Source organism: Mesoplodon bidens (assembly GCF_964165515.1).
Source record: "Mesoplodon bidens genome assembly, chromosome: 1".
In the NCBI taxonomy this organism is placed as follows: Eukaryota; Metazoa; Chordata; class Mammalia; order Artiodactyla; family Ziphiidae; genus Mesoplodon; species Mesoplodon bidens.
The window spans coordinates 182,860,869-182,873,985 of NC_138176.1; the positions used below are offsets into that span (position 1 = coordinate 182,860,869).

General features: G+C 34.5%; 1 protein-coding gene across 4 annotated transcripts in view; it reads right to left on the reverse strand.

Annotated features, from left to right (window-relative positions):
* Positions 1–424: 424 nt before the first annotated feature.
* G3BP2 (G3BP stress granule assembly factor 2) overlaps positions 425–13,117 on the reverse strand; it is a 77,160-nt gene continuing 64,467 nt past the window's right edge. For 3 of the 4 annotated variants that reach the window (XM_081224479.1, XM_081224480.1, XM_081224477.1), the window contains exons 5-12: positions 12,799–12,889; positions 11,985–12,087; positions 11,082–11,262; positions 9,993–10,091; positions 5,758–5,860; positions 4,418–4,546; positions 3,736–3,854; positions 425–3,398 (exon numbers count right to left, since the gene is read on the reverse strand). In XM_081224479.1, the coding sequence (XP_081080605.1) occupies positions 3,126–3,398; positions 3,736–3,854; positions 4,418–4,546; positions 5,758–5,860; positions 9,993–10,091; positions 11,082–11,262; positions 11,985–12,087; positions 12,799–12,889 (1,098 nt within the window). In that variant the 3' untranslated portion in view covers positions 425–3,125. The remainder of the gene's footprint in view (positions 3,399–3,735; positions 3,855–4,417; positions 4,547–5,757; positions 5,861–9,992; positions 10,092–11,081; positions 11,263–11,984; positions 12,088–12,798; positions 12,890–13,117) is intronic. The other variant, XM_081224478.1, reaches the window with a different exon arrangement.

Sequence of the window (13,117 nt, forward strand, 5' to 3'; positions counted from 1 at the left end):
TAATATTCCTTTAGAGCTTGACAAATCTGTTCTAATTGCTGAACTGGGTCATGTCCTTAACTTCAGATAACTCAGTCTTCCCATCCCCTTTCTCCTCTCCTTCTGAGATGATGTAGCAATGCTTTGGAAAACTCACGATTTTTATAAAAAATAAATGTTTAGTCTGTTTTACATCATTCTTACCTTCCTTACCACTTATTATTCTGTTCTAACATTCTTTATCTTGTATACCAGCTATCTAACTGAGCTGAGATAGGTCTCTAACAATGTTCAAGTCTTACTTAAATGATTTATTTTATATATCAAATTTCACAAAAAATAGTTGGCTTTAGAATAATTCCTTATTTTTTCTTAGGTTGTGTGAAATGCAATTGGGAGGAAATATTCTGGAACACAAACCTACAGATTAAATTAGGGACATAGATAAATGCTGCAGACATCAGTAGTTTATTGTTTGTTTAGTCCAAACACATTCAAAATGGAAACTCAAAGAATACTTTCCACCTGAAACAATTAAACTAGATACTACTAGCATATAATGCTTAACACATTACAGCAATAAAGATGGTAATCCATTGTCTTCTATACCTACTAAAGCCAAGATGGTAAAGCCAATTTGGTTGCAATAGTGTCATAAGGATACAATAGAATATTACCATCCAAAAAGAAAAAAACAAACAAAACAAAAAACAGCAAATAACAGTAATGATAGATGAATACTTTTACTCTGGTTCACTGAAAGGGGACAAAATGTTAAAAGTCCACAGTACTGCAGGTGAACAATCACCATGTAAACTTCTCCATGTGATGTTTTAATGTTTTACTCATGGTATGTAAAGACTGAAGCTGAATGGCTCTTTGCTTTAATTTTCTATTACACTTAACATTTGTCATTACTTTTGGTGCCAGAAGTTTTCATGGGTGGCAGGGCAATATCTTGGATTGGAAATTTTATATATATATATATATATATATATATATATATATATATATATATATATATATAAAATGGGAAGGAGAAAGAAATGAAAGAGGGAAAATATGCTATAAAAAACAAAACACTGACAAGAAACCACTCATTTAAAAGCAGTTTGAATACAGGCTTCAAAACTCAAAAGTAATTTTCTGGTAAGAACTTCAAGTACTATACATCAGAAAGTGTAAAAGTATTTCAAACAGGAAAAAAATCCTTAACCCCCAAAATGGAAACTGAGAAATCTGTGTCCCCAAAATATACGCAATAGTGCAAGACTTTTCCTCGAACATGGAAGACCTCATTCAAGGGGGAAAAAAAGGGACAGATTTAATTTTACTTATACCGCCCAGTACATGAAAAACAATATGTGCATCATTTGCTAGTTTACTAAACAGCAAACAGTTCCATAATTCAGAACCAGTTTGCTATTATGTCAAGTGCATTTTTTGTTTGTTTTTACTAAGATAGAATGGAGAAGTCTTCCATGCTAACAAGCAGCTTTAAGTGGTCACACTTATTTACCCCACTCCTAGCCTGTAACATCCAGAAACCAGTGGGTACTAAATGCTCCAAGCATAAAATTGGATATCCTTTTGTCATACTTGTGGTTTACTGGAACTTGCTATAAAGACAGACAATAATCCAGCAGCTACAAACTTTGCTCACAGAATTGTTTAGAAATTCATGTAAAAATAAAAGATGTCGTCCCAGACTTAAATTCAGAGCCACTCGGGTGCTGACATCAGTTCAAGAATTGTGCAAAATGAATGACAGTTCCCTGCCCCCCAAATAGAAAATGCAAACACTTAAGAGCTGCTGTTCTTTTCTCTGAAAATTGCAGTATCCTCACTCCAGGTTTACTTGCCGTTTATGGAATCTGACTGCTTTTAAAATGTCACTAAAAATGTACATCAAGTTGATTGACTTTTCCAGCACCTCTCAAGTGATACGCTTCAACGTTCACATTCAGGCTAACAGAAAAGTCAACAAGAGACTTACTCAAATAACTGACTTCCTCCTTCCCCCTCCCTCCCAAACACACAAGACTCCCTCCCACAGAGAACACAAAGTTGTTAACTGAAGAGCAAGGTAATAATATGCTAGTCAATTTTACTGATTTTAAAGATACTGCAATTTTTATACACTTCAATGATTTTTCAACATTTTGTAGCTGTTTGGCTTTGCAGCACAGCAATTCATACACTATACTGTACAAAATTACCAGCAAGACTGGAATGATGTATTAATAGAAGGCACCATCATGCTCATTACATTACCAGAGAACAAAATACAGTAAAGACAATTTTCACTGTACACAGCTTAAAGAAAGGAAACGGGGGAGGAGGAGTGTGTTGAGCAGCCAGCCATCCCTGTACTGAAGAGGGGCAGGTAGAAAAATCTTAGATATGGAGCTACTAAATCTGGTCTAATATTCAAGACCATAGCATTTGAAGTTCTGATTTTTGTTATTTAGTTCATAACTAAATGATTTCCTTCTGGAATATACTTGTAGTCTTGTTAAGGTTTATGTATACACACGCTGGTCACAGCAAGCAGGTAAAAATGCCCTCATCATTTCACAACTATGCGCTACTGGAAAAAAAGATGAAAGATTTTTTTCCCCTGTTGCCTCCTTTGCAGATGTCAATGTTAATGAGTTCAGAGTACCCATTTAGTGCATTTTGATGAGTGCATAACAAGTTTCTGTTGGTTTGTATTTTTGGGGGGAGCCAAGGAAAAAGGCAAGATTCTCCAATTGCACAAATTGCACTATTTGTGTTTCCAACATTAATAGGCAGAAACGATAACACTTAAACAAAATGTGCAGCAGAGGATTTTTTTTGACTCAAAGGACCTGAATTCAGTTGGGCATGTCCTTTTAAGTTCATTTTGTTGCAGACAGTTTAAGATATGGTCATTTCTCAGTCCTTAATTCTCCAAGTCTAGATTTATAAATTAACAATGCGAATCCTGTTGTAAAACTGGGGAAATAATGTCCACCTCAATTTAACTGATAACCAAAAGATGATTTTCACATCAAAGAAATGATCAAAAAGGCTGTGTCACATTCCAAAGCCAAAAAAATTTAACAAGAATGCAAACACGATGAATAATGTACCACTGCCAAGACTTTGCCAACAGTGGAGCCTCAGCGACGCTGTCCTGTGAAGCGGCCTTCCATCTGCCCGGTTCCTCTCCCAGAGCCAAGTTTCTGTGCCATGCCACCTCTTGGAGGGGGTCCTCTTCCATCCCGGTCCCGCAGCATTCCACCGCCCACTATTCCACGGGGACCACCAGGACCTCGATCATTGCGCCTAATATCCCTGCGATCATCACCACCACCTCGAGTTTCTCGCTCTCTGGCAGCTCTTGTCTTTTTCTCTTCCACATTTAAACGTACTTCCCCTCGAAACATAATTGGCTTTACAAGGGAAGAAAAAATTTTACACGGGCAGGTTAGACAATAATAGTAATGTAGTATCATACATAAGTAAGAAAATCCAGGGAGACAAAAAAACTTCTCATGCAATTCTCAATATGCAATCTATTCCAACCTTCATTACCAGAGCAAATAATGAAATAAATTTAAAACAATCCATACTTCAGACTTTAAAACTACTAACAACTCTTTATTCCTTGCATAAATACCATTTCATAGTAAACTATTTTTAACTCTACCATTTAAAAAAGACTTTCTAAGTAATACTAAATACAACAGGAATAATAAAGTATTGAATTATGCCCTTTAAGTCACTTACTTTTGCAATTAAGATTCTCTGAACTGGTTCAGAGTCATCAAAAACCACAAAACCAAAATTTGGAAGCTTTCCCCCAACACCCTTGGTATTGATGCGAAGTTCCACAACGTTTCCAAAACCTGTGAAAATACACAGTACACCAAGGGTTAAATATTTTAACAGAATATGTTGTGACTTTAATTGTTCAGGATGAAATGCCTTAATCTCCTTGATCCATTTCAAAACAAAAGTTGCAAGCTGCCATACCCAGTGACAATTAAGGTACATTCACTCTTACAGGTCATTCACTTAAGATGCCAACAAAAACTAGCTTGTTTTGTTACCCTTCTGCATCTTTATTACGCCTTTTTAAAGGGAAGTTACCTACACAGTTTCAGAGAGACAATGTTATTTTCTATTTCTGACTTCAATTTGCCAAATGAATCCCATTTCCACATCTAAGACTGATTCATCCAGCTCTTTCTTCTAACCTCTACAGAACCAGGCCAGTCAACACTCAGTACAGTCACTGAGAAACATCTGGTATAACCTTCTACTCCCTTCTGATCAAGGTGATTAGTACCTAGAGATATACATAGTACAGAGAGGTAAATGTTTCTTCTTAAAAATCCTCAATACATTATGAAAAGAGTCCTCTTCTCCTCCTGTTTAATTTTACAATAAAGCAAAATAAACTACTTACTCATGAAGAACTCTTTCAGTTCATTTTCATCAATATCATGTGGCAAGTTACCAACAAAGAGTTGATGACTATCTGGATACCGAATTATTCTACGGTTATCAGCTTCATTCTGTTCAATATCTCCTCTGCCTGAGAAAAGGAATAGAGCAGATATTAAAGTTTACAATGTCATACAAAAACTAGCTCAAAGCAATGAATGTAAAAAAACCCCTTGATATTCCTGTTTATTTAATAAGATAGTGACCTCCTTGAACAGAGGTGGAAACGCCTATTATTAGTAGGTTAGTTAGAAAAAAAGATGACACTGACTAGATTGCTGAAGTCCCTTCTTCTAGGTCTACTGGTCTGATTATATGAAAGCCAAATACTAGCAGTACAAGTATTCCTCCTTAACCAAACTCCTGCCATCACCCAGAAACCAAATAGATTTCAAATAGTGAGGTATACTTGTACTAAATAATTGTTTAGTATTTTGAAATTCACAAATAAATCTTTGGTTGTATGAAATTACAGCCAAATCCATAAATTTAATAGCAATAACATCTCATTTATATAGCCTTTTATACACATAAGAGTGCTCTTATATGTATATATATAAAATCTTATTTGATCCTCCCAATGACACAAGGAACACAATGAGGCATATAAAGAAAGGCATCACACAGGAAAAATATGTGTAGTAACTGAATGGTGTAAGAGAAGCTCAGGATTTAAGGGTCTCACCCAAGATCATAAACTCAATCACTGACAAAGCTAGGATAAACCCCAGCTCCTATGACTTCTTAATAATAGCACATTACTTATTTTACTTTTGTGGGAAAAAATTACATTTTCTAAATTTGATGTATACATCTCCCACCTCCTCCCAAAAGCAATCTAAACATACTTATAGAATTCAAACAGAAGTTCTACATATATTAGCTAAAAATGGAAACAAGTCAAAAATCATGACAAGTTACTTAATACCTAAGACAACCAAAATAAGAAGAATCAGGGTGTGCTTATTGTTTATCTGTGAAGAGATAAGAGTGCTAAGCAAGAGAGTAGGTTATTGGCAGCTCGGTTTTGAATTCTTAGAACCAGTGACAATAACCAAATAAAATGTGTCTCAAAATTCTTTTACACCTTCAAAATACATGTCTCTATGGCATGTCAACTAATCTTCCCCTAAAAGTTGTTTTGCCCAGGCTATATTTAGCAGGTTACTTAAGCCTTTAAGCAGTTTGGTACTAAAATGATTTGCATATAAAACACATTATAATTTTTTTTTTTTTTTTTAAGTTCGGTCTTCAACTTTTCAAGTGCTTAAGTGCTGAAGGCCACAGAAGGGGCTGACTCACCTGGTCTTGGTCCTCTAGGAGGAAAACCAGGTCGTTCTCTAGGTCGCTGTTCACGCACACGAGGTGGCTGAGACTGAACTTCTGGTTTAGCTTCCACTCTCGGCTAAAATACAAGGGAAAAAACACATTATAAAGAAACACATTCCACAGGAGAAAAACAACTAAAGAAACAACCAAGGCATAATGGTCATTTTAAGTTCAGAATATTTTTAACATAGTGTCCGATATATGTGAAACATAAATTTTTATAAAGATATTCTGTACCAATCTAGGACTGTAGGGTAAATTTTATTTTCTCACTCAAGGCTATAACTCACAATAAGCTGCTTTTTATTTACAACCATATTTTTTCAATAAAGTTACATCCACATTGAGATAGCATAAAAGGTATCACTACAGAATTCAAAAATGCAAGATGAGCCACTCCATGTAAATACATATACAAAATAAAAAGTTATCTTTATCTTAGGAAGACAAGAATATATGACACATCCTTTCTAATTATCTAGTATGCTGCCCGTCAAATTTAATAGTGCTCAGCAATATCTTCTAAACCCCATCCCATAATTTTTTTTAAAAATCCATATTTTGATAGTTCAAAATATACAATTTAGTGTACTCTAGCATCTAAAATTACTATCTTGAAGTTAAAATGCACATAAAAAAACAAGATAGGAACGTGTTGATAGCATCTCAAATAGTCAAAGAAGTCCTTTAGCTCCCTATTGTTCCTCCTAATGGGGGAGGTGTGCATTTATTTAAGGACTGACCCCAACAATGTTTCTTAATTAATTCTTGGGGGTGGCAGGGGAAGTAATAGTTCATTTTAAGGTACCTCCAAAAGTTTCCGCTAACTGCTAAATTAAACACATATATTTAAAGTAACTATGCTAAAAACAAAATGACATCTGCATCTATTCCTTTTCCTTAATACACTGGCATTTTCAGTATTCCCAACCTCTTCAGGCTGTGTCTATTGCCTAAATTATTTATGGTCCAAGGAAGAGACAAAAAACATGCACCTGCAAAGGATGCTGAAAACCCTCAGCAGGAATATGAAGAATGTATCCTCAAATCAGAAAGCTAGTAATTTCAGTCCTATCTTTATGGCTGATCGTCTCTGAGTACCTCAGCCCAGGCAGTGGCTCAAACTCTTTCATAATTTATATAACTGGGATATTGTAATTTGCGAGGATACATTTTGATACAAAGAGATGTTTCTTTCAAAAACAACCATTTATTATAAATAATTTCACCCACTATAACCAAAAGGTATATTATCTCCTACTCTAGCAGTTTTTAACAGATTTGCCTGTCTCCCCCAATTGTTTTTCTTCCATATAGATTTCCCATTTCCCTCAAAATGAAGTTGCTTTCCATGTTCTAGAATTTTGCTAGTTAAAAAAAATTTTTTAATGTTTAATTTTCCCAGGTTTTTAGGATGTATTTATTCCTACAATGACCGTATCTTAATTTATTTCTACACCAGATAAAGAACCAAGCACAGTGCCATTAGACATAGATGTTCAGTAACTATTGGTTCATTTAAAATTAAATTACATTTTTAGTTCTCTAACACAAAACATGTAGGAGAATATTCTATGCCTGACCAGGGGACCTAAGTTACAGCCCTGAACCACTTCTATCTGTATTTAGAATTTAAGACTACATAATAATTTGACCGAAAATATGATGCCTGAAAAAGGTAATTATTTAGAAATTTTAGCTAAGCGGGGCAGGGCCTAAAAGCACAACTTACTTCAGTATGAAAGTAAAACAGAATTAAAGCATATTCTCTAACAAAGTCTGATGAAGCTAGTATGTTTAATAAATTAATAAAAATAGCAAATGTACACCTTTTAATTTAAGTGTCTCAGAAAAACCTTGACTCATTCAAACCAAGAAAAAGAATTCTGGCTGACTGATTCAGATTCTTTTCAAAACAGATTACTAAAACAAAAATAACTGCAAGTAACAAAACAAAAAAGTTCTTCATTATCCTTTAAGGATTTAAAATTAAAAACACAAATTTAAGTAAGTGCCAACATCTTACAAATAATCCATACATTAATTTAGCAACCTGACTTTTAGATATTAGATGATGCCAATATAGGAAAAATGAGACCAAAAAAAAATTATCAAAATTTCTTTCAGTAACTGATTACTGTATGTCAACTAAGCCAGCTGTACACTTACAATTCTTCACGCTCAATTTCATGAAAACTATTTGCTCCAAGGAGGTAAAATAAATAAGATACCACATACTACTTTAGGGCCTTACAATTAATTCCATGCAACCAAAAAGCGTGCTCACATGACAAATTCCACAAATGAAAATCAAATAGAATATGAAATAAACATGAAACCATCAAATCAACTGAACAGCAGGTAAAACCACAACTAATATGTATTTCAACCGCACATAAGCTATTTAAATGAACTAATCGACTTCCAAGAAATTTACCAAGAAATTAACTTACCTACTTCTAAATTAATGCCTACCAATACCCTGGAATTAGATTTAATTCTCCTTTTATTAATAATCTATGCTAAAAGTGTTAAGGAAATGGATACTACACCGAAGCGACAAAATAAAATCGAAGGGTTTATTAAATCAAGCAGAAAAAATCATGAATCCATTCTAACATAGCTTTAGATCAGAAAGTTCTTTCAAAGTTTAAATTATAAATGTTTAAAATTTTGTTTTAATAAAGGGGTAGGTTGGGAAACACACTTACAATTTTTTTTAAAAACTTAAAAAAAATTTTTCCCCCCTGGACAAGAGGTTAGAATCTAATATAATGTAATTTAGACATGGCTTAGACATAGCACTCTTTGATATAAATAGAGATACATTCCCCTTCAAGGGCTAAAGAAACCTATAGGCTTCCATGAGTGTCCAACTGCATAAATTCGAAGCCCTACTATTTTATTTACATAGCTATCTGACCTTGGGTGAAGTACTCTAGCCCTTAATTTACTTATCTGTAAAACAGGAATAATAACAGTAACCATACTCACAGGGTGGTTGTGAGGATTAGATAAGAATAAATATTAAGTGCTAGTACTTTGCACAATGCCTGGTGCCACACTAAAGGTCTAAGAGGTATAAGCTACTCTAACTTTTAACTAGCAGTGAGTTTAAAATAAATGTAGCCAACTCTCTGAAATCAAGTAGCAATCCAAAGGATTCCTAATGCAAATCTGATAAGAAATCAAGCATTTCAAAAAAAAAATCCGTAAGTCACTTATTGAGTCTTCAGATGGGTAGAAAAGCAGTCAATACCTGGCAAATTAATTTTCTGCATTAAGACAGAATTCTACTTCGTGATCTGAGGTAATTACTCAATATTTCCTGAATATCTACTGAAAAAAAAAAGGTATCACGAGATCATGTATTCTATTACGTTAGCTGATTATGCATACACCACCAGAAAGGCTGTCTAATAATTACTAGCTACTTTTGAAATCTCAGTTTCACTGTTTAGAGCATATAAAGAGGTATATAAACACAATTTTATGTGCACTAACCATTCTAAATGTAAATTTTCTAGTGGAACGAAGTTTGATTCAAAATGTAGGGGAAAGTATTGGACACCCTTTAACTGTGCCTATTAACTTTAGAATTTAGTTAATTCTACACTACACCTAATAAACTTATTAGGTAGCCAGTGTCTTATTTTCAATGTTTTTGAAAGCTCTGAAATGGGTAAGATGACAAACAGACAAAAAGCAGAATGCTAGAACGATCAGTTAAGGTGAACACTACAGTCATAAGTTGGTACAGGCTTCAATTAAACGGTATGAACCACTTACAGACTGAAAGCTTAGGCAGTGTATTTTTTTAGTTTTTTCTATTTTTAAAGAATAATGATTCTTTATAATGCCATACTACTTTGTGCCTTTCCAAATTTCTTCCCTAAAATATTTCTGCTAAATAAAATTCTAAATTTTTAAAAAGGATATTTTTTTGGTTATTTTAAGAAGGCTTTTAAATGACAATATATATTGGTAAAACTAACTTAATCTGTATTTGACACACCCAAACCCCAAATACCACCTATGTAGATGATGAATGGAGATTTGGCATTTAAAGTGGGTGCACTGACATTTAATACAATTTTTTTGTATATTTAATCCATAATTTCTGATTGACTCATTTTAAAAAGTATGAAAAAGATAAGCAATTGGCAATGTAACAAGGATACAATCCAATGTGTTCACAGATTGGTTACCTGTGAGACTGGTGCTTTAACATGGGGTGGAATTCCAGAGGAAGAAACAGTACCACTAGGAGGCAGGTTTTTACTGGTCACTGAAGCCCAGGAGAAAGCCTGCAGGAAATGCAACAAACCTAGACTACTAATCATGGAAAACCACCAACATTCCTATAGGGAAACTTCCAAATATATATTTTCTTTTCATTTCTAAACTATTGTTCTATATTGGAGGACTCCTAAAAGAAAGGCACACACACACATGCCAGTCTATGTGCCAGCTTTCAAAATCTCATTATGCAAGATTATTTGACTGTTTTGTCTGAACTACTAAATAAATCCACAAGCAAGTTCCTATATGCTCTAAGGAGATGAGCAAGTGGCAAACAAAACCACTAACAACTACACATGCTAGAAAAATAAGAACCTAATAGAACCAATTTCTTTCCCCTTTTGGGGGAAGATAAGGTGTTGTGATGGTGTCAAGGGGAGAGGGGAAGGATAGGAAAGAAGAAAGTACTAGCTGGAAAGTTTAACAGACATTCACAAATTGAACAAGGAATCTCCTTCTCTCACTACGCAAATATACTTTAACCTTCTACTTTACAGAAAGATAAAAGGTGTTTTAGGTAGGTTTAAATGATACACTATGGGTGTCACTCATGTTTCCAAGATAGTTTAATTGGTGTAGTAAGGAAATTGTTCCCATTTAAACCAGAAATAACTTGTATCACTTCTCTTAGCAATAGGCCAACTTGTTTTAAGTTGGGAAATTGCATGACTCCTGTTGCATCCGTGCGTAGAGGACTTAATACAGAATGGAAGAGCAACTCTCAGTTTTAGTACATGGACTAGAAGATACTAAACACTGCACACAGACAAGGATTAATCTTAAATTTTACCCTGAGGGGTGTTTTTTAGGGGGTGAAAATACAATAAAATTTCCTCAGAATTACCAAAAAAATCCCCACAGCTTCTTTCATATACATAAAAACAGCATAGCTTACTATTAAACAATTTAAATAACAGAACAAAGGTCATGCTCCCTTAATGGCACCAAATAAGAAAGTGTGACGTCACAGGTGTGAAGAGCTCCTCTGCTCTAACCTTTGGCGGCTCCTGTGGCAGAGACACAGGCTCAGCGGGAGGAGGAGAAGCAGACTTCTCCTCTAACTCCTCCAAGTTCTTCTCCTCCACTTGCGGTTTCTGCTCTTCAGTCTTTGTTTCAGATTCCGGCTCAGGTTCAGGTTCATGAGACGATTCTTCCAATGGCTCCTCTATTCCATTACTACAATAAAATATGTTGTTCACTTTTCAGTATGAGTGAAACGATCAATTCAAATAAAAGAAAATTCAGCATTTCTCTAATTTAATGGGCATAACTAGTAATAAGCTGTTTTGAAGCAAAAGTCCATTAAGAACTAGAAGGCAGAGGGAATAATACTCTCAAGCAGCATTTCTTTAATATAATTTAAAAACTAGATTACTAAAAATGTTTAATACTAACTATAAACAAACCGCATATTCAAAAAATAATGCTTACTCTGTGCTGTCCCAAACACAATGCATTATCAGCAAATGATCAGTTTTGGGCCAAATCAAGTTCAATTTTTTTTTTCTTTTGCAGTACCCCGGCCTCTCACTGTTGTGGCCTTTCCCGTTGCGGAGCACAGGCTCCAGACGCGCAGGCACAGCGGCCATGGCTCATCGGGCCCAGCCACTCCGCGGCATGTGGAATCTTTCCGGACCGGGGGACGAACCCATGTCCCCTGCATCAGCAGGCGGATTCTCAACCACTGCGCCACCAGGGAAGCCCCAAGTTCAATTTTTGAATCAAATAAAACAATGCTTTCCATATAGAATTTACTTTGCATATACACAGTAAATTCTCAAATGCTGGTTTCATAGCTTTAGCCAAATTTACTTTCAACAATAATTCTAGGAACAAAACCCAGCTTGCAACTACATTATAGTTTAGACCAAATTGGGCCTTGCAGACACTATTCTTACGTCACAGGGTGAGCTTCATAGTAACCACTGTTAGCATTTTCTTGCACAGGTTCTGGAGATGGTTGCCTTTCTTCTTGTTCCTCTTCTACTTCATCTTCTGATTCTGAAAATACATAATATACCACATCTTGCTTTAAGAGGCTTTAATACACAATTTGATATACATATTTTTAATGTTTAAAGAAGTCATATGATATTTCTTACAAAGGCACTTAATTGCAATATTCCTTGTTCTCTTAAACTGAAGAGCAAGCAAGATGAATTTTGGAATTTATATTTTAAAAAGGTCTATCAGTAACAGGGAAGGGGAGGAAAAAAATGTTATGGAAGTCATAATTCAGTTTCCTTTGTCACATCGATTCAATGGAGGAATAATGGTAAAGAAAAGGAAACAAGCTGATGTATATCAACGGAAGATCAATTAAATAATTATGGTATAGCAAAAAAAAAAACAAAAAAAAACCCCAGCCAACAAAGATATATTAAGTGAAAAAAAGCAAGCATTGAGCCAGTGTACTTCACTTTTATAAAAGTACTGGTCAGTACAGAATACAACAAAATTCTATAATAGGCACCAAACTCTTGGTTATCTACAGAGGATGAGATTGAGGGAAAATTTTTCACTTCCTATGTATGACTTTTATATAATTTCATATAATGAACTATTTCTTTTATAACAAGAACAAGAACAAAAAGGAGAAAAGGGAGTTTGACTCAGTTACGACAAGAGGCAAATTTCTTTAGTTTCACACTTTCCATGTCCTTAAAGAGTACTGATACTGACAAAACCCTTGTATCTTCAAAGTAACCTCACCTTCATCAAGTTCTGGTTCAGAATCACCAAATACTTCATCTTCATAACGAAACATATCATTGTGAACATAAAACTTATTTGGAACAGATCCCTATAGGAAAACAACATCCAAATATTCCATAAATACCCATAAATGTGGTATTACATAAAAAGAACAAATAAACACAATTTCTATTTTAATAATACAGAAATGATATAGACTGAAGATAATTTTCCTAAGTTGAACATGCTATGATGTTAATATAAAGTAAATTACAGATCACTCAAGGAATACTGAAACTCAAGAAATGGCTACTCAATATAAAAGAACCAGGACCAA